The 24,407-nt window shown below is 41.2% G+C and overlaps 4 protein-coding genes and 2 pseudogenes across 4 annotated transcripts; 1 reads left to right on the forward strand and 5 right to left on the reverse strand.

Annotated features, from left to right (window-relative positions):
* Positions 1 to 208: 208 nt before the first annotated feature.
* LOC18025439 lies at positions 209 to 1,788 on the reverse strand. The gene is made up of 3 exons (XM_006408637.2): positions 1,462 to 1,788; positions 1,071 to 1,262; positions 209 to 502 (listed from the first exon to the last, which is right to left on the reverse strand). Exons 1-3 carry the CDS (start codon positions 1,699 to 1,701, stop codon positions 338 to 340), a joined length of 597 nt encoding a protein of 198 aa, XP_006408700.1. The 5' UTR covers positions 1,702 to 1,788; the 3' UTR covers positions 209 to 337.
* Positions 1,789 to 2,295: 507 nt separating this feature from the next.
* LOC18025440 lies at positions 2,296 to 3,665 on the reverse strand (annotated as a pseudogene).
* Positions 3,666 to 5,304: 1,639 nt separating this feature from the next.
* Positions 5,305 to 5,389, reverse strand: LOC112089319 (annotated as a pseudogene).
* A 1,693-nt stretch (positions 5,390 to 7,082) lies between these two features.
* Positions 7,083 to 8,769, reverse strand: LOC18025441 (NAC domain-containing protein 40). Its single transcript, XM_006408639.2, has 4 exons — positions 8,488 to 8,769; positions 7,925 to 8,169; positions 7,648 to 7,854; positions 7,083 to 7,536 (listed from the first exon to the last, which is right to left on the reverse strand). The coding sequence occupies exons 1-4, from the start codon at positions 8,666 to 8,668 to the stop codon at positions 7,183 to 7,185; spliced, it is 987 nt and encodes a 328-aa protein (XP_006408702.1). The 5' UTR covers positions 8,669 to 8,769; the 3' UTR covers positions 7,083 to 7,182.
* Positions 8,770 to 10,291: 1,522 nt separating this feature from the next.
* LOC112089092 (caldesmon-like) lies at positions 10,292 to 12,370 on the forward strand. Its single transcript, XM_024160065.1, has 5 exons — positions 10,292 to 10,787; positions 11,243 to 11,377; positions 11,439 to 11,906; positions 12,048 to 12,136; positions 12,242 to 12,370. The coding sequence occupies exons 1-5, from the start codon at positions 10,292 to 10,294 to the stop codon at positions 12,368 to 12,370; spliced, it is 1,317 nt and encodes a 438-aa protein (XP_024015833.1).
* A 4,964-nt stretch (positions 12,371 to 17,334) lies between these two features.
* LOC112089093 lies at positions 17,335 to 19,843 on the reverse strand. The gene is made up of 2 exons (XM_024160066.1): positions 19,741 to 19,843; positions 17,335 to 19,073 (listed from the first exon to the last, which is right to left on the reverse strand). Exons 1-2 carry the CDS (start codon positions 19,841 to 19,843, stop codon positions 17,335 to 17,337), a joined length of 1,842 nt encoding a protein of 613 aa, XP_024015834.1.
* Between the last annotated feature and the right edge of the window lie 4,564 nt (positions 19,844 to 24,407).

A 24,407-nucleotide genomic window follows, 5' to 3' on the forward strand; every position in this document is an offset into this window, starting at 1 on the left:
CACAGAGATCCTTCCTAACCATTTTCATGTAAGACAATTCAGGTGGATGAAGACTACTACTACTACTGCCTCTATCAGATGCCTAACAAGACCAACCAGATCTCACATGGACAAGTTTAAAAGCTATCTCACAACTTGGATTCTTCCCACTCTTTGGTTCTGTGTCGTATGAACTTATCTTTCTAACTCACTCATCATCATACTCGGATGCTTAAATTTTTGTACATAAAAGGTAGAGAGAAAGTGAGGATTCAGGAATGTTTCCAATGTCTAGTATCTGTATATAGTGATTATAACATTTACATTTTAATACCTCCAAATAAGCTAAGGGAAAACACTAATCATCCTTCTCCTTCTCCACTTTCTTCCCAATCCAATTTGCTACAATAGGAGTAAGTGCCACCGTAGGCGGAAACCTTATCGGCGATGCAGCTTTATGCGCCGCGTAAGCCAGAGCAAAGGCTCCTACTTTTTCTCCTGTCTCATTCGTCGAAATCCCAACCTTCAAACACCAGAAATACCCAAATTAGTTTTCACTCCAATAACCAAGATTATCAACTTCAATACACCCAATTCAGCTTTTACTCAATCACGTCAAGGAAAAAACACAAGTTTAAGTATGTACAAGAAGTGAATGAAACCTTGAGAAGAAGAGCTTCGAATACATAACCCACAAAATATCCCCAAAGATCATCAAACCCCTCAAGAAAAAACCATAACTTTAAGTATAATCAAGAAGTGAATGAAACCATGAGAAGAAGAGCTTCAAACACAAAACCCACAAAATATCCCAAAAGATCATCAAACCCCTCAAGAAAAAACATAACTTTAAGTATGTACATGAATAGAATGAAACCTTGGGGGGAAGAGCTTCAAACACAAAAGCCAAAAAATATCCCCAAAGATCATCAAACCCCTCAAGAAAAAACATAACTTTAAGTATGTACATGAAGAGGATGAAACCTTGAGAAGAATAGTTTCAAGCATAAAACCCACAAAGTATCCCCAAAGAGCATCAACCCCCTCAAGAAAAAACACAACTTTAAGTATGAACAAGAAGTGAATGAAACCTTGAGAAGAAGAGCTTGAACATCAACACCGGAAGTGACGAGTGCGTAGCAGAGTGAGAATGAAATAAGCGAAAGAGTAATGGATGTAGCAAGATAAGCACCACCATACTTAGCAAGTAACTCCTTAGCTTCATCTGTCTTTGATTTCTTCTTCTTCTCTCCATCAATTTCTTCATCCTTTGAGCTCAATATCTACTCATATATTCATTAGAACCAAAAATTTGTCAAAATCGTTGCATATAGGGATAATTAATGACCCACGAAACTATCAAATTATCATTCAGATTACGAATTCCTTTTTACCAATTTCGATTCGTTTGATATATGTAAAGAACGAAAGCGAAAACCCAGAAAATTGAAGTAGAAAAAACGAATATGGAGGAAGAAAGACCTTCCATAGACCAATTTCGAGTCCATATTTCTTCGTGACTTCCTCGGCTGAAGAAGAAGAAGGAGACGAAGAAGAAGAAGAAGACGAAGTGTTCTCTTTCTCAATCTCTTCGGCTTTCTCTCGGACGGCTCTGCATCTGAATTTCTTGGTATTAGACTCAGACGAAGTTCGAATTGAAGAGTGGAATCGGATTCTAGGGTTCAACAAGGAAGAAGGAGGGATTTGCAGAATCATCGCCATTGTTTCAGCAACAAAAAGGATATTGCATTTGAATTTGTCTAATGCGGATTATGTAGTTGAATTAATTTTGACCAACTTAATTATACATATATATATTATATATCAATTTGTTGTAGTTTGAATTAGTGTTAACCAAGTTGCTAAGCTAATCATCTGAAAATTAATAACGATATACCAAAAAATGGAAGTCTATCTTATGATTCTTATCCATGGGTAAAAAAAAGTTAAGAGGATGTGGTTGTTTTGAGTTTTGAGTTTTGACACACGTATCTTATTCTTATCCATTCATTTATAACGCGTCTAATATCAAATATCTACAAGCACATAAATTACTTACTCGGTCCCCTCAACAAAACAGAGAAAAACAAAATACAAAACACGTGAATTTTTTTTTGTAAAAATGTAATAATTATATGATTTTTGACAAACGTTATAAAGATTATAAAGATAGCAGATTAATCGAAAAGAAACTAATGACAAACCTAACAAAAAACAGCAGACAACAAAGAAAAATGAAGAAAAACGGTTTACGTAGTACAAATAAGTGCGAGATAGAAGAAAACATAACACATGACTAACTATAATTCCTAGTTGTTAAGACAATAACAAAAAAACAGAAATTAAGAAGATACCCAAGAAAGAAGTAGTAGCTAGAACATTCTTCATCAATCTCTGGCTATCATCTTTCTTGACAAGGAACTGATTCCGCATTCTCTTGGCCCGAGGAGGTGGTTTCGGCAACGTTCGTGATCCTGAACAAAGCATAACAATTCATTGTTTGCTTTGGTTCTTTCTTATACCACGTTTTGACCTCTTTTTACTTGATGATGCCTCGCTAAATACTATGTCTTGTTGAGTCGGATAATTTGGTTGAAATAATTGGCTAGCTTTCAGCGCCTCCTCGTCAAGCTTTATTATATCATCGTTCATAATCTCGGCGAAGCAATCATCATCAGTGTCGGCTTGACCCTACACGCCAAAGAAAGAGTTCAACTTCAGTTACAAAATATGCTCTACAATTAAAAAAAAAAACAATTCTTTAAAAAGAAAAACATATCTAAACAAAAAAAATCTGACCTCAACAACATTTGATGATTCTGCGATGTCATCATATGATATCTCAAACTCAGGTTCATAGTTGTTCTGCATCTCCGAACAACCATTTTGGCCAACGTATTCATCATCTTGCACATAACCATTCTCCACTTGTCTTTGGCTCAAACTAGCTTGAAAACCGGTATTTATCCTCAACCGGCAAACCACTAATGCATCCTGCTCAAGATTTTCAACATATGTTTCTCACAACAATCAAAATTCTAAAATCCACAAAATTTTACCGTTGGGGCTCCATGGATGCAATATTCATGCATAATCCACTCGGTTCTCTCGCTTCTAGGAGCCCGACCAATGTGAAAAACAAGTGTTCTCTTGGTTCCAACAGTTTGGTTCCCTACTTTCACGGTTCGCACTTTACCGGTAGCTTTCCAGTAACCAACTTGTGTGGCTCGCCCACTCTGTGACCCATGAGGATATTTCTTTCCCCTTGCACAGAAGTAAAACCACTCGTTCTCCGATTTTAATTTCGATTCCCCTGGTTAAAGTAACCGGTTAAAATAAATTAAGACTTGGTTTGATGTTACACCAAAATACTTATAAGTTTATGTAATAGAGCAATTAAACAACAGTAACAAAACTTTTTCTCCTTTCTTCTTGATGTAGTTCAAGAATTATTAAGATAAATATGTATTATTACGATAAAGAGGTTGGAAAATGGTAAAGAAACCTGGTAAGTCCCATGGCTCGAACTTGTAAATCTCGACCTCGGCGATTACGGCTACAGAATTCTCGTCACCGTAGATTTTACGGCGTAGGTAGTACGATATGAGTTCGATGTCGGAGGGAGAGAATCTGAATCCAGGGAACAACGCCGATAAAACGATCAACTTGTCAACTTCTTCTGACATTTTTCTTCTTTTCTTTTTCTTGCTTAGAACTCAAAATGCTTTTGATTTATAGACATGCAAAAGCAGAGACTTAAAGGTTTTGAATTTTGATTATTTGGCGGTTTCAACAGAGTAAAGGATGACGTGGCAGATGCTGTGTGGAAAGGACGAATAAACCCAGCGTTGAAGTTATATCTTAAACCCAGAGTTGAAGTACTTCTCTCTCATTTAATTTACAGAGGCTTAAATTATTGTTGTAATCTATTAATAATATTAACACAAGTCTGATTCGTTTTTACTAACCTAAGTATGTGTTTTATATTTGCTAAAGGTTCTAAAAGCAAAGATTATGTGCACAATCTAGGCTCGTATTATTTATCTATAGTTATATTAATCTTCATGTTATTCTTTTAATAATGTCAATGTCGGCCTCAAGTATGTTTGGATTTCTTTCTCAGCATTTTTAACAATTATATCTAGGATTTAACTTTTGTTTTGTATAACAATTTCCTACATTTTGACTGCTACGTACGTAGAGAGTAAGCAAGCCACACAAGCTCAAGAACTCACTCTATATTACTCTATGTGCTACTTGAGAAAAACCAGAATGCCACATAATCAGTCGAAATAACAAGATAAAACAGAGGAAAAAGAAGCAACAATCACACCGCGGCAATTTGCTTCCCTCCCTAAAACAAAACAAAAGTAAGGTTTGTGCAAGGCTTTGATAACTTCCATAGATGAAGCCGCAAAGGTGATATTCATCAAAATGAGACTCTTCATACTTTCTAGAGCCCATTTCTAACTTTTTGGTCTTTTCATCAGAGTAATAAACATCCCAAATCACACTTAACTCCTCTGGTTTGTAATCGTTATGTTACTACCAGCGAATCAATGAGAACTTTCCACAGAAATAGCTTGATTTGAGGAGTTGTTCTCACTAATGGTGCTGCTGTGACATGAATAAATAGCGTCTTATGCTTCTTCGAACTGATAAATTAATTCATACCCAATGCAGAAAGTATATGCCATTTCTCGACTCAACCCAAATATATCCATCTTCTCTTCACGGGAAAGGTCTCTGTGAGCAATTCAAAGTGATTTCCTCTTGTCACTGATCATAAATCATTTGGATATTCCAATTTTTTTGTGTAAGTATCAATCAACTCCGCTAATGTCAAGCCTATATTCATCAAAGAATGTCTCCCTCCTAGCTAGTCGGCTTGGTAACCTGTCATGAAGCCAATTGTCCACCCACAGTCCCACACTAATGTCTTTCTACCATTCTAGAACGTTCTAAACCTTTGGCTAGAAGCTCTCTCCCTAAGAGACAGAGCCGTTCCCAGAGATATGAAGCCCGTAAGCAAACTTAAAAAAAAGATCTTCATCATCGCAAATCCATATAAAATCAATCCAAATCGTATTGAATAAATAATAAATCATCATCTCAATTTATATAAAACCAAAAATAAAAATTATAATCCTAAAAAAACAAAGTTAACAAAATTTAAAACACATTTGCTTGAGAATTGTCTTTTTCTTCTCTTTTTTGTTTAAGTTTTCTTTTATCATATCCACTTAATGGTTTTTTAAAGTTGTTTAGAGATATCTAGAAGAAAAAAAAGAATTACAAAAAATTAGCAAAAGAAACAAAATTATGATAGAGTTAATATCATGAAATCATATATTAAAATGATAAGAATATATATTATACTTGATCTTAGCCAAAAGGCCGAAAAAGCTGAGAAATATATAAAAATTACGATACTTAATTCTTTAAACTAAATCTCAACTTTTCCAAGATAGAAACAAATATCTAAAGACTATTGTTCTGATAATAATGTATTGTGAATAGTGAGAATAAATTATAGAGAGGTATATATAATATTACAAAACTTTAGTTATGCTAACATCTTACCAATGTGGGATTTTTTTTATAAAAAAAATAATAAACATTGTATATGTTAATAAGCGGTCAACTAAATTACCATTTCATTACCCTAATTTTTTAATAGTTAAAAATTGAATCCAATATTTAACTAAAATCTATTGCTACTACCTATGTTAGTATTTTGGACCTTAGATTTTTTTTATAAAAGTAGGGCTCGTAGGCCAATGCTTCTTATTGATTAACATAGGCACGGGCCTGCTAAGAGAATATTTCTCCATGTGTAGGACGGTCGAACTCCCTTCAGAGCACTTAAGAACTACGTGTTGGAAAACTATCGGCTCTTGAAAAACATACCAAAGTGACTTGTCGGATCATGAATGAGTCTCCAAGCTTCTTTTGGTAACAAGGCTTATTATAAGCGATTAGATCCTTGAAACTGAGACCTCTAAACTTCTAAGGTAAAGTGAGTTTTTCCCATCTAACCCAATAGATCTTCTTTTTATTTTTCCTTTGAGCTCCACCAAAACTCCATCATCGCACTTATGATCTTCTTACACAGATCCACTGGAAGTTTGACTCAAGCCATGACATATATGATACACCGGTATTGCCATCGCTAGTTACTTGGAAAGAACTTCTTTACCTCCTTGGGACATTTTTTTTTTTTGCATACCAATATCCCTTGTACGTACGTTATCTTTAATTTGGACAAAAAGTTGCTTTTTCGAACCGCTCAAGCATTCAAGAAGTCTAAGGTACTTCCCAGTTCCTCCTTATAGATTTCTACCTATTCTGTTTTTTATCCAAGCTTTTGTGCCTTCAACAACATTTGAAAATTCTACCATAAGTTAGCATGAAATGCTCATATCAACTCTGATGATATTGTATATATAAACTCGATATTACTAGTTTGTATTTTTAAACTGTTTTAAAGTATTTATGCTGTTGACCAAATAAATAAAAATTTAGTGTGAGATGACTAAAAACTTGTAATCATATGTATTTTTAAATATTTTTAGAATTTTTTTAAATTGGAAATGTTCTACTAATTCAATAAATTTTTTTATGACTTTGGTCAATTATTAGTTTTCACAATCCACGATTGTGAATTATTTTGAATTATTTTGGAAGAATCTTATTTCCAATAACATTTTGCTGTTCCGGTCAGTCTTGGTAGGAACACAACGAAATATTACAAAGACTGATTATCCACGTTCAAACGGTTCAACAAAGAGTTTTGAGTGCACTTAGGTCAACAGGTCATGAGACCTATGAGATTCAGTGAATTACCATACTGCTTATTCCAAATTTGAAATGCTTTTCGACTAATGTCAAATTATCTGTTAGTAGTGTGTAAACTAAGTCCAAACTTTCCACACAAATGTGTTTCTGTTTCTAAGAGGATCGGATGAAGTGGTGTAACATCCCACACAGTCCTTCTTACTACTAGACCACAGTCATGCGGGCTATAGAAAACATTTTCAGACATTAAATTAACTACTCGGTCCCCAACAAAACAGAGAGAAAAAATATACAAAAGTCGTGAAGTGACTCTATTGATGTAATCATGTATCGTAGAGTCGTAGTACAAATACTAACAAGTGCGAGTCAGAAGAAAAAACATAAGTCACACTGCATAACACAAAGCTAACTATCTCCCCTAGTTGTTAAGATAGTAAAAAATACAGAAATTAAGATAGCCAGTAAAGCAGTAGTAGCTAGATAGCCAGTCATCGACCTCTGGTTATCATTTTTCTTGATTCGGAACGGGTTCGGTATTCTCCAACCGAAGGAGGCGGTTTCGGCAACGTCCATTGTTTGCTTTGGTTTTTTATTTGAACCACATTCTAACCTTTTCCTACTCGATGAGGCCTCGCTGGATATTGTTTGTTGATAATTTGGTCGAAATGCTAGGCTAGCTTTCAATACCTCCTCGTCAAGGTTTATTATATCATCGTTCATAATCTCGGCGTAGCAATCATCATCGGTGTCGGCTTGATCCTACACTCCAAAGAAAAGAGTTCAACTTCAGTTACAAATTATAAACTCTAAAATTACCAAAAAAAAAATCTTGAAAAACAAAAACATATCTTATTAGAAAAAAGATCTAACCTCAACAACATTTGATGATTCTACGATGTCACCATTTGGTATATGAAGCTCAGGTTCATAAACCGAATAAGAATTGTTCTGCATCTCCGAACCACCAGTTTGGCCAACGTATTCATCATCTTGCACATGACCATTATCCATTGGTGTTTGGCTCGAACTAGCTCGAAAATCGGTATTTTTCTTTAACCGGCACACCACTAATGCGTCCTGTGAAATCCGCCTATTTCAGCATTTATTTTCTCACAACAATCAAAATTCTAAATTCAAATATTTTGACCTGTGTTGCTCCATGGATGCAATATTCATGCATAAACCATTCTGTTCTCTCGTTTCGATGAGCCCGACCGGTGTGAAAAACAAGCATTCTCTTGGTTCCAACAATTTGGTTCCCCGATTTCACGCTTCGCACTTGACCAGTAGATTTCCAGTAACCAAGCTGTGTGACTCTCCGGCTTTGTGACCCATTCTTTCCCCTTGCGCAGAAGTAAAACCACTCGTTCTCAGATTTTAATTTCGATTCCCCTGTTTCGTTATTAAAGTTTTAAAATAAAATAAGACTTGGTTTGATGTTACACATTAAAAAAATACTTAAGAGCCTCCATAACCGAACAATTTGATAACAATAACAATAACAATAAGTGCTATGATGTCCTAAAGTGTTATTTCTGTAATTAGTAATTCAAAAAATGCTATTTTCTGCAATGAACTCATAACATCTTTACAAAACTCTTTGCCATTTTCATTACTGCAATATAGCAGATAATTAAAATCATTAAGATAATTATGTATTATCTTATTTTTATGACTATAATATAAAGAATGGGAAAATGGTGAAGAAACCTGGCAAATCCCACGGCTCGAACTTGTAAATCTCGACCTCGGCGATCACGGCTACAGAGTTATCGTCGCCGCCGATTTTACGGCGTAAGTAGTAAGAGATGAGTTCGACGTCGGTGGGAGAGAATCTGAATCCAGGGAACAACGCCGATATGAAGATCAACTTCTCAGCGTCTTCTGACATTTTCTTCTTTTTGTGTTACCCTCAGAACTCAAAATGATTTTAATTTTTACCTTTTAAAAGACAAAAGCAGAGAAGATATTTAGTATAAGAGCAGCGACGTTCCCTCGGGTAAAGGTTTTAAATTTGATGATATTAAGCAGCTTTAAAAGGCAAAAAGAATGACATGGCAGATTCTATGCGGAAAGGACGAATAAACCCAGCGTTGAAGTTAGATATTTATTGGATGAATTTGATATTATGCAGCTTTAAAAGACAAAAGACTGACGACAAAAAAAAAAAAAAAAGACAAAAGACTGACGTGGCAGATTCTAGTGGAAAGGACGAATAAACCCAGCGTTGAAGTTAGATATTTATTGCCTTATTGGATATATATAGAAACTAAACCCGGACTTGAAGATTATATTATTGGATAGAGTTAAGCGGGTATATTATTGGACGGAACACCTTCTTCTAAGATTTGAGGTTCTATATTTTCTCCTCAAAAACAAGATACTTATTAGGTGTTGATTGGTTAAACTAGTCAGATCTTTAATAGAAATGTTGTTGTATTGTATCCGTACACGAGGTTATTTCAGTAAATTTGTCTAAGTGGAGCTCGGAGATTCTTGATTAAATAGAGATGATCTCGAGGTGAATGTTTCGAGGTTGTTTGAACGAGGTAAATTAAGCGATGTTAGCTTGCGAGGTAAGAGTTTGATTATAAGTCTACAGTATTCTTATCTTTGTTTCAGATTACGGATCCCGTAATAAATGAAGTTACAGGGCTATTTATAGTGCTTAAATTAAGTTACATCTCGGTCAGAGTAGCTTGGGCGGCCGGGCAGATAGACCTGACCGACCGTCTATCGGAGCGTCGTGCTGGCGAGTTGTTTCATCTATGTCGATGTGGCGAGCTGTCCCATCTGTATCGAGGTGGCGAACTGCTTCATCCATGTCGACGTGGCGAGCTGTCCCATCCATGAGGAGGTGGCGAGCTGCTCCTTAGATACAAAAAGGTTACCTATTTGAACGACCTCGTTTTACTCTTCGCGCACAGGCTTATTGATCTTATTGGGCTTTCACTTCGTTAATGGGCCTGAACAAAATTACAAAAAGGGGGCTGTGCTCAGCCCACCTACAACAATTGTCCCCCCAGTCCGTTGATGGAGATGTTACTTCGATATTCAACGCGTCGAGGTGGAGAAATTTCGTTTCCTTGGGTTTCGACATTGATGCGAAGTCTTCGGGGTCGAGGTGATACTTTGGGGAATGAGGAGTTGCAAATGGCCAACGGCTGTCTTAGGTAATTAAGAGTCGCGAATGGACGCGTGATTCTTGGGAAGCGATGAGTCGCAAAAAGCAACGGTCGACTTAGGTAATGAGGAGTCGCGAGTGGAAGCGCGTGGAATCCGTATCCAAATAAGATATTGGGAAGCGTCCTGATCATCATTACTTTTCTCGGTAACCGCCACTTTTCTCACTTATATATTCTGCTCTCCTCCTCTTCTTCTCATTTTCTTCTCCGCTTACAAAAGGTAATCTTGCTCTCTCTTCTCTCTAGAATTTTTCTCTCTTGGATTTGTTCTCTTTCGGCGTGGCTTTTCCGTTTATCGTGAACTTTTTATTGTTATTCGTCGTTGAGTGATGACTTCGGGGGGTCAGCGTATCGAGTCGAGCTTAGAATCTGGCTCTAGATCTGATAGGGAGTCTTCCGAGAGTGCGAGCTCTTCTCCTGAAATATCTTCGAGGTCTGATACTCAGTCGGATCGAGAACAGTCTCCATCTGCTGAATTAGTGGATCGAGTCCGCTCTGAAGGGGCGTCTCCGCGAGGTGAAACGGACCTTCGGATAGTTCCCTTCGAGGAGGATCGATATGATGGGGAGGCTTCAGAGCATGTCGAGGACGAGGTCGACGAAGGGGGGGAGGAAGAAAATGAACAGGGAGAGGGGGAAGAACAAGGTGAGGAAGTCGGACATCGACGGAAGGGCTCCAAACGCAAGGGAGCTATCAAAAATCGACTAGTTGACATTCCGTCTCAGATGACGGCTCAACGCCTCGAGGAATTTCAGCTTCGATACAGCTTTCGAGGCGAGCTGATGGCGCCGGGGCCTGAAGATCGTCCGTGGTATGCTCCAGAAGGTTGGATCACGCTCTACGAGGCGTGGTTCGGCCTTTGCCACCTCTGGGTGCCTCTTCCGAGGCTGCTGCGGATTATGTAGATCGTCGAGGCATTGCGTTCTCGCAAATTCTCCCTGCGGGAATTCGATTTATGGTCGCGGCTCTGCTATTTGGGAGCGAGGCTGGGGTCAATGTCGATTGGCGTTTCTTCGAGGAGATGACCAACGTCCAAAAGAACAATTCGATCCCGGGGACATACACAATAAAAGCGAGGAAGGACTGCTCTTTAGTCTACCCTGTTAACAGGACGCCGAGCTGGGAGGCGTCCTTTTTTTTGCGAAGGTGGATGAGACGCTGGTTGTCGACACCTCCAGGAATTTTAGGAACGAGTGGAGCGACAGCATCGGTAGATCGCTAGTCTGGTCGTGTCTCGAGTCTTTCCTTATCTCTTATTAATGTGTTTTCGTCTTTTGCAGATCGCAACGTTCAGCTCGGAGCTTTCCCGGAGAACTTCCACGAGAACATCCAGAAGATCAGAGCAGTCGGGATTCAACACTGGCCTGACATCCATCGCCGAAGAGTCGAGGCTGCCATTACCCGTATTACGAACGGTAAGTTCGATGTCTTCAGAATTTTTTGATTTACGTCGTTTAACATATTGGTTTGTTACAGCTAGCTGGAGGAGAGAAAACCAATTAAGGGAGAGAGCGATCGCGATGTCTCCGATTCAAGTGAACGCGCCTAGTCTTGCTGCGAGGCTCAGGGCCAATCGCAGTAGTGGGGGGAATAAAAGTCGGGAATCTCTCGCTCAGTCAGATCGTTCGACCCAAGCGACGGCACCTCAAATTGTCAACGAGGTCGAAGCTCGTCAAGACAGTGATCTCGTTGAGGATCGCGCCCAAACGGTTGAGCCTGAGGCGGGGGCTCAAGAGGAAGGTCAGGCAGTTGCCGAGGGGCCTGATGAAACTGCGAGGCGATCTAGGAAGGAGGCGAAGAAGCTAAAAAGAAAAGAGAAGAAGAAAAAGGACAAGGATGAGGTCGAGACCACCCAGCTTACCGAGGGGGCGAACCAACCCGAGGTTGATGAGTCGGCAGCGAAGGAGGGATCAAGGAAGAGAACCTCCGGCGAGGTGGTTGCAGGTGGTGATCGCGAGGAGCCGGGAAAGAGGTCGTAGGTTGATCCCACTGGCGACGGTAGGGCTCCGGAAATCGATTGGAGCTTCAAGTTTGATTACCCCGAGTCCGGGGTGCCCCTTGTCAACAATGCTGACAAATGCGCAGAGCTCTTCGGATTGATAAAGGGATCTACCTCCGAGGTTCCCGCTGCTGATGACGCGGTCTTCAAAGACATGGCGGGCTACGCCTTCAAGGTATGTTGTGATCTTTGTTTCATATTTATGGCTTAAGTTTTACCTCTGCTTCGATCTCAATCTGACTTAAGTTTTATCAGTTTATCGCGAGCTGCTGCTACGAAGCTTAGTAATACTCAGTCCGTTGGGCAGAGAGCCATGGAAGAGCGGGACGCTGCGATTGCTCGGCGAAAGTCAGCTGAGGAGAAGTGGCAGGTCGAAAAAAGACGCTCCAAGCAATTGGAAGAAGCATGAAGACGCTGACTGACAAGATCGAAGAACTGAAAGCGGAAAATCAGGATCTGATCAGCAACCTGCAAACGGTCAATGAAGCGAAGCTCCAGGCTGAGAAAGTGGTCGCGTCCGAAGTGGCTCGCGTCAAACGTCATGCCGAGGAGAAGATAGAATCCGAGACTACTCGGATTTGGGTAGATGCGGAGAACAAGTTCTCGGGTCGCATAGATCGATTGAGGACCTTTATCGCTGAACAGGAGGCCATCGTGAAGGTGAAGCTAGAACTTGTTCAGGCTCGAGGTACTCTCGAATGCCTCGATCTCTTGAAGGACAAAGAGATGACCGAGGTCGAGTTGCGGGCTGATCTCGAGGCGACCATGCGCGACTGCGAGCTGAAACTCGAGAGACTTCGGCTATCTGATCTTCAGGAAGGCGACATGCCCCCGCAATATCCCGAGACTCGGGACGGTGGTTCAAATCATGACGAGGCTGAAGATCAGGAGCATCGCGAGGATGAAGAGGACCACGAGGGTGGCAATCAGCCTGACGAGTAGATCTCACCTGTCTTTCCCTTATATGCTATCACCTTTTTTCTTTTTACTTAATATTATTTTGTTATGTTGCCTCGATTTTAATGACTCGACTCAATTTCATCAATGAATGCTTTTTTTTTAATACAAGTATCGGCTCGCGTCTTGAATTGTAAGAAGATAATAAATACAAGGTATATTTAAGCAAAGCAAAGCGATAAACGGGGGTATTCTTAGTTTTAGCTCGTAATTAAGATGACAATAGATTCGAGATGAAATGCTTGATACGATGTGAAAATTGGTTAAAAAAGATTGGAACGAAGTGAGAACTTACTTATTGGAACAACACTCTCGAACGATAGGCGCGAGACTTGACCTACGAAAATAATGGATGCGAGGTACGAGATGCGAGATAAAACTTAGTAAAATAACAGGTATGAGTGAAATAATAGGTGCGAGATAAAACTCGGCTTGAGGGAAAAATAGGTGCGAGGTGAAACTCGACTTAAGGGGACAATAGGCGCGAGGTATGACTCGGCTTACCCTGTTTTATTTCATTAATCGTGTCCGAATAGTGAGAATGATCTTGACGTAGTTATTCGGCTGATTTAAGAAAGGATGCGGGACTGGTCCCGGCTTATTCTCTCACAATCGTAAGGTTTTTGTTCCTTAGGATTGATTAAGAGTTTGCATTGTAGGAAAATGCGTATTAGGGGATCGAACATCTAGCTAGGATGTCGATGTGAAAGATGTCGAAGTGAAAGATGTCGAAGTGAAAGTTTGTATAAATAAAATTTTATTAATAGCTGTACCTCGTGAGAGGTTGCCTACGTACCCAACAAACTGGGATCAAGCCGATTGTAGTTCACATTTGAGATATAGCTCGACCGAGTGAAAGATGTCGAAGTGAAAGATGTCGAAGTGAAAGTTTTTTTTTTTTTTTTTTTTTTTTTTTTAGTAGTAGTACTGCTTGATGTTCATCGAGTTCCAAGATCGAGGTATCATCTCGCCGTCCATCGTCATCAGCTCGTAACCACCAGGTTTAACAACGTTAGTGATTTGGTAGGGGCCTTCCCACTTTGCATCTAGTTTTCCGGCGCGGTATTCTTCGGTATTCTCGAACACCTTTCGAAGGACGAGGTCGCCGGCTTCGAAGTGCCTTCCTTTCACGCGTTTGTTGTAGTATCGTGAGATTTGCTGCTGATAATTTTGCATACGTAACAGGGCGTGGTCTCGCTCCTCCTCGAGCATGTCGAGGCTATCCTTCATCATTCTTCCGTTCTTTTTACCGTCTTGTGTCAACATCGTTCTACGTATGGTTGGTAGACCGACCTCGGTGGGGGCTAAGGCTTCCATGCCGTGAGACAACGAGAAAGGGGTTTTATTCGTCGATCTGCGCGGTGTAGTTCAATGTGACCATAGGACTCCGTCCAGCTCGTCCGCCCATAAGTCTTTCTTATCTTCGAGTCTTTTTTTGATGCCGTCGAGGATGGTTTTGTTGGTTGCCTCGGCCTGTCCGTTTCCCTGTGGGTATCGTGGTGTTGACTTGCTAAGTCGTATTTTCCATTTGGCACAGAAGTCCTCGAATACATCGGAGACGAACTGGGAACCATTATCGGTGACGATCTCGTAGGGCAATCCGTGACGGCATATGATATTTTTCCAGACGAAGTTCTTCAACCTCGGTTGCTTTGATTTTGGTGTAGGACTCGGCCTCGACCCATTTCGTAAAGTAATCGGTGATGATAAGCATGAATCATTTTTGTCGGGATCGAGGAAGTGGACCGACGATGTCCATCGCCCATCGCATGAAGGGATAAGGTGGCGAGGAAGCAGCCAGAAGCTCGGCTGGTGCGTGGATCATTGGCGCATGTCGTTGGCATTGCTCGCCGCGAGCTACGAATCGATCGCAATCGGTAAGCATTGTTGGCCAAAAATGACCGTGGTTCTTGATTTTTAGAGCGAGAGCTCGACCGTTGGAGTGATTTCCACACGCCTCTTCATGTGTTTCCCGCATGACATCGAGTGTCTCTTCGCCGTGAAGACGATTGAGCAGGGCGCCCGTCGAGCTCCAACGATAGAGGTTGCCGTGTGACTGAATGTATTTAGCGCTTCGATTTTTTAAGAGCCTCGCTGCCCATCGATCGGGTGGAACTTGGCCGTCTGTAATGTAGAGCAAGATTTCGATCCTCCAATGTTCGGTTGCTGGCTCTTGTTCGTCAGGTTCATCGATGACCTCGGGGGGAGGTAACTCGATGGCGTCCAATCTGTTCGCTTCGAGTTCTCGAACCGCGCATACTCCTCGAGGTAAGACAATGCTGGGGGAATCGATGCTTTCAACCGGGATTACGCGCCTTTGATGTGGTTCAGACGTCGATGCGAGGGCGGCTAGTGCATCTGCTGAGGTGTTGTGACTCCTCGGAATTCTGGTGAGTGAGAAAAGTTCAAAGCGATCAACGAGGTTTTTGACGGCTTTAAGATACAAATCCATCCGGTCGTTTCTGGTGTCGTAATCGCCGCTACTAGCAACGAGCTGGGAGTCGCAGAAAGCTTCGATTTTTTTGACCCCGATTCCTTGCGCTAGACGTAGTCCTGCGAGTAAAGCCTCGTACTCCGCTTCATTATTGGAGGCTGGAAATTCGAGCCGGAACGATTGCTCCAATATCTCTTTCGTCGGAGATTCTAGGCGGATGCCGATACCTGCGCCTCGGGATGAGGAGGACGTACAAGGACCACTTCTCGTCAGGTAGGTCGGTCTGAATTAGCTCTGGCGGAAGCTCTACCAGAAAATCTGCGAGGACTTGCGATTTGGCACTTGTCTTATTGCGATATTCAATATCATATTCTGTCAGCTCGACAGCCCACTTTGCCATGCGACCTGACTGGCTCGGGCTGTGCAGTATGGTTCGAAGTGGTTGATTGGTCAAGACGATGATCGAATGGGATTGAAAGTAGGGTCGTAGCTTTCTGGCAGACATGATGACCGCGAGTGCGAGTTTCTCCAAAGTCGGATACCGCTTTTCTGCGTCGTCCAGAGTTTTACTAACGTAGAAAATCGGTTTCTGCTCGACTCGATCTTCTTTGACTAAAACGCCGCTTACTGCCGAGCTCGATACAGCGATATAGAGGTAGAGGGTTTCGCCTGTTTCAGGTTTGGCTAAAATTGGAGGGCTGGCGAGGTATCTCTTGAGCTGTTGGAAGGCTTCCTCACATTTACCGTCCCACTCGAAACGTTTGCTGCCTCGGAGAAGTTGATAGAACGGAAGACACTTATCTGTGGATCGCGAGATGAATCGGTTGAGCGCTGCAATTCGGCCGGTAAGACGTTGGACTTCGCGAGTGTTGCGAGGTGATGGGAGATTGATTAGGGCATCAATCTGCTTCGGATTTGCCTCGATTCCTCGTTTTGTGACGATGTAGCCTAGGAATTCTCCGGAAGTTACCCCGAAGGTACACTTAGTTGGATTGAGCTTCATCTGGTATTGATTTAGAACGGTGAAGCAAGCTTGCAGATGGCCAATGTGATCGCCGGCGGTGAGCGACTTTACTAGCATATCGTCGATGTAAACCTCCATCGTTCGTCCCAATTGGTTGACTAGTCGTTGGTATGTTGGGCCCGCGTTCTTTAAGCCGAACGGCATTACCTTATAGCAATAGGTTCCTCGATCGGTGATGAAGGATGTCTTCTCACGATCCTCGGGATGCATCGTGATCTGATTGTACCCGGAGAAGGCGTCCATGAATGATAAGAGCTCATTGCCTGCAGTCGCCTCGACGATTCTATCGATGTGCGGCAAGGGGAAACTATCCTTGGGGCATGCTTTATTGAGGTTGGTGAAGTCTACGCAGATTCGCCATTTGCCGTTCTTCTTTTTGACGACAACGGGGTTTGCCAGCCATTCTGGATATTTGACCTCGATGATCGATCCAGCCTTTGACAAACGTTCGACCTCATCATTGACGGCTTGTGCCTTTTCTGGACCTAACTTCCTCCGCTTCTGCTTGATCGGTTTAAACGTAGGATCGATGTTAAGCTCATGACTTGTGATTGAGGGATCGATCCCGGGCATATCGCTTACTGACCAGGCGAATGTCGTTGCATTTCGGCGAAGAAGTCGTACGAGCTCAACCTTGATCTCCTCCTTTATATCGGCTCCGATCCCTACGCATCGTTCGGAGTCGCTTTCGTCGATGTTGACTTGGACGACGAGCTCCTGCTTCGGTCTTTCTTGAGTTGGCAAATCGACTTGAGTTACGGGTAGAATCGTAAGACACGCCTTGGCTGGAATCGCGGATTTGGATCGGAGCTTGTGCTCTGCGGCGAAGCAGAGTCTGGATATCTCCTGAGAACCTCGGATGGTTTTTACCCCGAAGGTGGTAGGGAATTTGAGGCATTGATGATAGGTCGATGGTACCGCTTTCATGGATTGCAGCCAGGGCGTTCCCAAAATTACGTTATAGATGGCGGGTTTGTCGACGACGACGAATTTGACGAGGCGAGTCGTCTTTGCCGCGTAGACTGGAAGCCTGATCGTTTCCGATCGAGTAGACTGTGTCTCCATCGAATCCCGTGAGTGGCTTAACCGATGACTTGAGGTAATGGTTAGTCAGTTCCATTTTGTCTAGCGTTTCTTTGAAGATCAGGTCGACCGAGCTTCCTGTATCGACCAGTATTCGAGATACTTCACAATCTGCGATCCGCAGCTCGACCACAAGCGGATCGTTATGTGGCATGTCGACCCTTTCCGTGTCGGCCTCGGTGAAAGTGATCGCATCTTTTAACTTGCCATTTTTGTGCGAGCATGACCTGGCGGCCGTACTTTTTATCGACCTGACGGAATCGTTGCACGTCGATAGGCCTCCCATGATAAAGAACACCTTCTTTCGAGATGCCGGAGGAGTGTCACATCGAGGTTGGTTTCCACGGTCTCTCTTCGCGACGTCGTCGTTAGATTGATCGTTCGTTGGAGGAGGAGGTGGAAGCTGTTCGGCGGAATCCGTTGGTCGAGCCCCGCTGTTTTGCGGCGTGGTGTGTTGGGGCTGGTTTGCTAATGCGATCTCCCCCTTGCGATATTTGGCGAGCAAATAGGCCTGTAGTTCACGACACATCGCAGTCGGGTGACCATACTTGTTGTGATAATCGCAGAAGGGTCGTGTCTCTCCACGATCTCCTCGCTGCCAGGTGTTTGATTGGTTTTGGTACGGGCGATTTTGCTGCTGTTGAGTGCTAATGTTGTACGTCGCTCCTCGGCGATTGTCACCTCGATAGTTATTGTCGAGGTGTTGTCGAGGTTCCTGATAATCTTGTTTGGGGGTATCTTTGTGAGGTTGCTGCTTCGGTGTCGCTTTTGCTGGCGACGCGGTCTCTTTTTCTTCTTCGTCTTCGATGTATAAAGTGGCACGGTGAAGCGCGTCTTCGAGAGTTCGGGGTTTGCTGAACTTGAGGCTGTCCCGAAACTTCGAATCGATTCGCAGGGCATTCCGAAGAGCTGGCAGCGATGCTTCGTCAGTCACGGTGATCCGAGAAACCATCGCATTGAACCTGCTGATAAAAGACCGAAGGGATTCTTTTTCGCCTTGTTTGATCTGGTAGAGGTCAGCGCTGGAAACTGCGCCTTGGATATACATCATGTACCTCTTGAGGAATGCGGTCGACAACGCTTGGTAGCTGTCAATCGAGTTTACTTTTAACTTGGAGAACCAAACGAGGGCCGCACCGCCGAGGTTTTCAACGAACAGTTGGCAGAAGCCTGCATCTTTTTCCTCGGGGGTGAATCGTGCTCGGCCCATTTGAATGCTTAACGCGGTCATGAATTGGCTTGGGTCCGAGTTGCCTGTATACGTCGGGAGATTGAACTTCACTTGAGTTCTAATCGGGAAGTCGGTGATTCGGGTCGTGAACGGCGTGCTTTGGCTTTCTTTCAACACACGGTCGATCTCGGGTGCCGAGCTAGTGGCTTGATGTACAAGCAAAGTCATGGCTCGCAATTTGGCCCTCATCTCGAGCATTTCTTCGTCTTGCTGTGAGTTTCTTATCTGAGGTCGACGCGTTTCGTGTTCGGGAGCTCCGATGTTCACCTCATCGTAGTTCGAGGCCGGGTGATTTTCTGTCGTTGGTGGTGCGGGCGAATCTCCGAATAAGGCGCGCTGTACTCGTTGAATTTCTTGGGCACGTCTTTCTGGAGCTTGGGTCTCTGACGAGTGTAATGTGTTGACTTGATCTTGACAAGAAAGTTGTGCCACGGCGAGCTCGTTCAGGCGAGCGCTTGTCTAATGATTCAGCTCTTCCATTCGTGCCATCATTGTTGCGAATAACGTTGCGACGTCGGTAGGAGCTGGCGTGCTTTGATTTGCAGCTTGCGCTTCTGGGAGCGAAGTTGCGATTTCCACGGGATTTATCGTTGGTGACTGCCTATTCGAGGTCTCTGGATTGTTAACCGGTGACGTGTGAAGTCCCTCCTCGGCTGTAGTTGAGATGGGTAGACTAGTCGTCTCATTGATTTGAACTCCTGACATTATCGAGCCCCTCTTTGCGTAGAAAGAAATCTCTTGGCCCCACGGTGGGCGCCAATTGTTGTATTGTATCCGCACACGAGGTTACTTCAGTAAATTTGTCTAAGTGGAGCTCGGAGATTCTTGATTAAATAGAGGTGATCTCGAGGTGAATGTTTCGAGGTTGTTTGGACGAGGTAAATTAAGTGATGTTAGCTTGCGAGGTAAGAGTTTGATTATAAGTCTACAGTATTCTTATCTTTGTTTCAGATTACGGATCGCGTAATAAATGAAGTTACAGGGCTATTTATAGTGCTTAAATTAAGTTACATCTCGGTCAGAGTAGCTTGGGCGGCCGGGCAGATAGACCTGACCGACCGTCTATCGGAGCGTTGTGCTGGCGAGCTGTTTCATCTATGTCGACGTGGCGAGCTGTCCCATCCGTATCGAGGTGGCGAACTGCTTCATCCATGTCGACGTGGCGAGCTGTCCCATCCATGAGGAGGTGGCGAGCTGCTCCTTAGATACAAAAAGGTTACCTATTTGAACGACCTCGTTTTACTCTTCGCGCACGGGCTTGTTGATCTTATTGGGCTTTCACTTCGTTAATGGGCCTGAACGAAATTACAAAAAGGGGGCTGTGCTCAGCCCACCTACAACAGATGTCAAACAGGCTTCTATCCCGTGGACCAAACCCATTAAGGCCCTAATAAACGCATATCAAAACATCATAATTTTTGTCCATCAAAAAGTGACTTTTGCGGATTGGCTCGCTGCAATTCGCAGGTTAAATGGGCTGAACCGTTACATTTTTGCGGACTTGAGGATCAGCCTGCTTTTTTAAAAAAAAATACACACCTACTTTTATTATTTTTAGTTTTTTTAAAAAATATACCTATAAATATATGATTTAATACTATTTGTTTTACATTAACTTACATTATTTAATACATTTTTATAAACAAATATATATTTTATGTATGTATTGACATGGTTTTATGTATATATAAATATATACTAAACAAATGATTAACTATAATGCCTAACAATATATTGGATTTAAAAGTAATATAAAAATGATATATAAAAAATAATTTGAATATACCATTTAATTCAACAATAAATATAAAACTATTATATTTATTATATATCTATATGTGCGTTTCAAATCACATTAACTAATTAGATTGAGATAAACAGTCTTTTATTTTTATTATTATTTATTTTTATATTTTTTTTAATTTTTATTATCTGTTAATGATAATATTTTGGGTTGGAAGTATTTATAAGTTGAGTAAAATATAATTAATATTGGTATATGTTAGCTAGTCATTAGCTTGTCAATACCATTTAAACCAGATTTGGAAAAGAAGTTATGATGGTATTTGTTGATTGATTTAGTTTTATTTATATAATAATAAAGTTCAAACTGAATAAAATATAAAAATAATATATTTAAAAAGGATCAAAAAAATTTAATAATAGATAAATATATTTAAAAATTTAAGATATGTTATTTTTATTTAGTGAAATGGGTCTGGATATAGATATTTTTATTGCGGTCATAGCAGACCGGCCCATACAGTCTCAGAAAAAAAATTATCGCGGCTGAGCTTATTGGATCCGGACAGATCCGTCTGACATCTTAGATATATACTATGAACGAATTATTAATTAAGGACAAAAGTGCCACTACACCTGAAAGAAATAGGTTCTGAAAGCATTTAATACTTATTCTTGGTCAGGCGTCATAAAATTTATATATATTAACTTTTTTCTCTTTTGGTTCTACATGTGCAACTATTTTTATATATAAAAAAAATAAATCCAAAAGACAACTTCATGTGGACTTTTCATGGGCCACAAGACAGCTTAGTCCGGCCACTTCTCTCAATCTATTTTCACCCGTAAATCAATGTTCATTGGCTCAATATTGATTTATGGTCAACCGTTTTTCAAAAACCACTACACCAGCAAAGTAAGATTTTTCTCTTAAATCGTAGTAGTACATATAAAACTTCTCTGATTGAAGACAATATTTGGCGATGAAAAAGCCTCTACAAGATAAAAAATAAAACCTAAAGCTAAGATGAAGTTCTCTCTCAAAGAGATAAAATAGGCTTCGTTACAAAAGACCTAAAAATGAGTATTTATAGTGTTTCTTTCCTTCTGGGCATCTAGAACTTGTAAAATGAGTGCAGAAAGTGTATAGGGCCTTAGTTGGGCTTCTGAGGCTCGGATAGAGTTCCACCGCGGGTGAGAACTCCTGAGCTGCGGTGGGGAGGTGTTTTGTCGCGGATGAAAACTCATGTCCCTTCCTGGACTGAGTTGATAAGCCTTTAGTGCATTGATGATATCTGGAGATCTAACCATTTAATTTCATTGATTCCAAGTGTGTTGGAAATCTGGTTGTCTCCTCTATAATGCCTCCAAATTTTGGGATAATCAGACAGTGAGAAAGTCTTCTTTGGTTGTCAAACTTCTGACGGCCTGAATTTATCCAAAAATGTACTTTTGCTCTAAAATGTAATACAATAATCCAAGTTTCCTGAAAAATATTTTAAAACTCAAAAATATGGAAAACGCTTATAAAACTGAGTGAAAACACCTGCATAATATATTGAAAGTGATCCATAAAAATAGTCAAAACTAGGTGTTATCAACTCCCCAGACTTCAACCTTTTTTGTCCTCAAACAAAACAATAGATCTAATTCCAGAAAAGAGGTTTGAAAATCGTATGAACTAACAAAATCTCAGAGACCATGCTTCTAAACTAAATTCAATCATTATGCTCAAATCGGGAATAGTCTAGAAAATTATCACCGAAATACAAGAATAACTAGTCATTGAATCGTCATGCAAAAATTTACACACTTAGACCTATCTTACAGTCAACTAGCTCTTTACATTCATTTAAAAGTTGCATTGGTTCTCATCAAAAGGAATTTAGCAAAGCAATCAAGCTAGGTATTCAAAATAGCTTTTTAGGGGTGGTTTAGGGTTACTTTTTTCTGGAGAGACAAGATATTATGCAAAACAGCAAGAAAGGATGGAGCAGTTGATGTCCACAGTTTCCAGTCACATTCTTCTTGCCTTAAGATTTTTTATCTCCTTTATTCAGGTTCTCCTCATGACTCCCCCAGATTTAGATTTTTGTCTAGGTTTGTAAGCCATAACTCCATAGATGAATACTTGTAGCCTTGGCTCAAATAATTTTGGCTTCTAATACTCTTTTGGTTTCCTTTCCTTTCATTTTTTTTTTTGAAAAGAGAAACCACCTTTTGACATAGAGTCTTAGGGAGCACAAAATTTACCATTAAGAATGAGATCTTTGAAGCACCATTAAGCTTGATAGGATTCCTGTTACTCCCCTTTCCCAATTTCTTCCAGTCTTTCTCTTGAGTGATTGAAAACTATGTTGATCCCCCCTCTCCGACATTTTTGCACATATCTGCCGATAAAAACTTAAAAAAGAATGCATGAGGCTCAAACATAAAGGTCTGGGTAAAAGGTGTGGTACCAGCTAAAGATGAACTGGCAATCTAGGACACAAAGAGTGGTGAAATAGGATAAAAATGTCCTAGATGTATATCATGATGCCTTCCTAAAACCAATGATGAGAAAATTAAATGTCAAGATTAAGTCTAAGTAAAATGAGCTAGTATATCATGTCAGAAACAATCTCCATAAATAGAAGTCCTCTGGTGGGAGTTCGTAGTGCAAGTACTCTAACTACCGCCTAGTCTAGTAAATCACAAAAAGAAACTAGCATGTAGAGTCTAGAAGCACATGGGTCTTACTCATCATAGTTTTGTGTCAAACATTCATGAAAAACACTAAAGATGTTTTAATAAGCATCAAAAATTTTAAAAATTGCAAGAAAAAGATAAGAAACAAAGAAAATAAATCAGAAAGATAGACATTCTCCCCCAGACTTAAATCACACTGTCCCCAGTGTGTAAAAGTTTGTGAGAAGATGGTAAATAAAAGCATAAGAGTCTAAAATAAAAGAAAAGAAAATGATGCTAGAACCGTGGGTATGGCGAGGTGATGGATAAGAGCCTATGCCTCGTGGCTGCTGTCTGGCTCTGTAGCAGAGAAATCATCATCAAACATGTGGTTCTTCTTCAGGAACTTCTTCATGCGCCTGTTAATCTTCTCCTGCTGGTCGAGCTTCTTCTTCAAGGCTGAAAAGTCTGGATCACTCCTAGTAGATGCTCTGGTTTGAGAGGAGCTGGCTCGGGATGATGATGGTGCAGGCTGAAGTCTCCTGCTGGTTGCAGCTGCCTCTCTCTTAGCTTTTGTAGCCAGAAATTGCTTCATAGTCAAAGGGAGGAGTGGAACAGATGGCAAGAAGTCGTGAGTCTCTGATCTCTATCCTGGGTCTGCTCTGTCTCGGATTTGAGGCACTGAATCTGATGGTAAGAAAACTTTGTACGCAAATGTACTTGTACAAAACTTGTAAGCAATTCCGATGGGATCCATCTTGGCTATAGAAATAGTCTTGACTCTAGAAAACTGGGATAGATCAAACCAATCTTTCTTAAAAGGGGTCTCAGCTGAAAAGTCCACTCCTGCTGCAATCATAAGCAATGTAATGATGCTCCCAAAGGCTGGTGAGAAGTCTTGGCACTCTGAAGTAATCATCTCTAGGTTAACCTTCACTAGGTTCTTGCTAATGATGCATGCAAAGCAAGGAAACTCTGGATGATCTGTGAAAGGTAGTTGAAGTGTCACCAGCTCGGGTTTGAGCACATTTTCCTGGTTGGCTCTGGAAAACATAGTGTGTGCCAACAACTTATGCACATATCAAACTGTAGGGTGAGAGAGAAGTGAGGCTTTGGATCTTCCTTTGTCATATACTCCATGATCCATCAATCTCCATAAATCCTCATCTGGATCTTTCTCCAAAGCGATCTCATCATAGTATGGCAGCTTCAAGGCTTCACACATCTCTAAAATGGTGAGAGAATAGAGATGTCCTCCAATAGAGAAAGAAAGTGTGTAATCTAGAGCTCTAGGAGTAGTTCTCTTC

This window comes from Eutrema salsugineum, unplaced genomic scaffold, assembly GCF_000478725.1.
Source record: "Eutrema salsugineum unplaced genomic scaffold, Eutsalg1_0 scaffold_12, whole genome shotgun sequence".
Taxonomy (NCBI): Eukaryota; Viridiplantae; Streptophyta; class Magnoliopsida; order Brassicales; family Brassicaceae; genus Eutrema; species Eutrema salsugineum.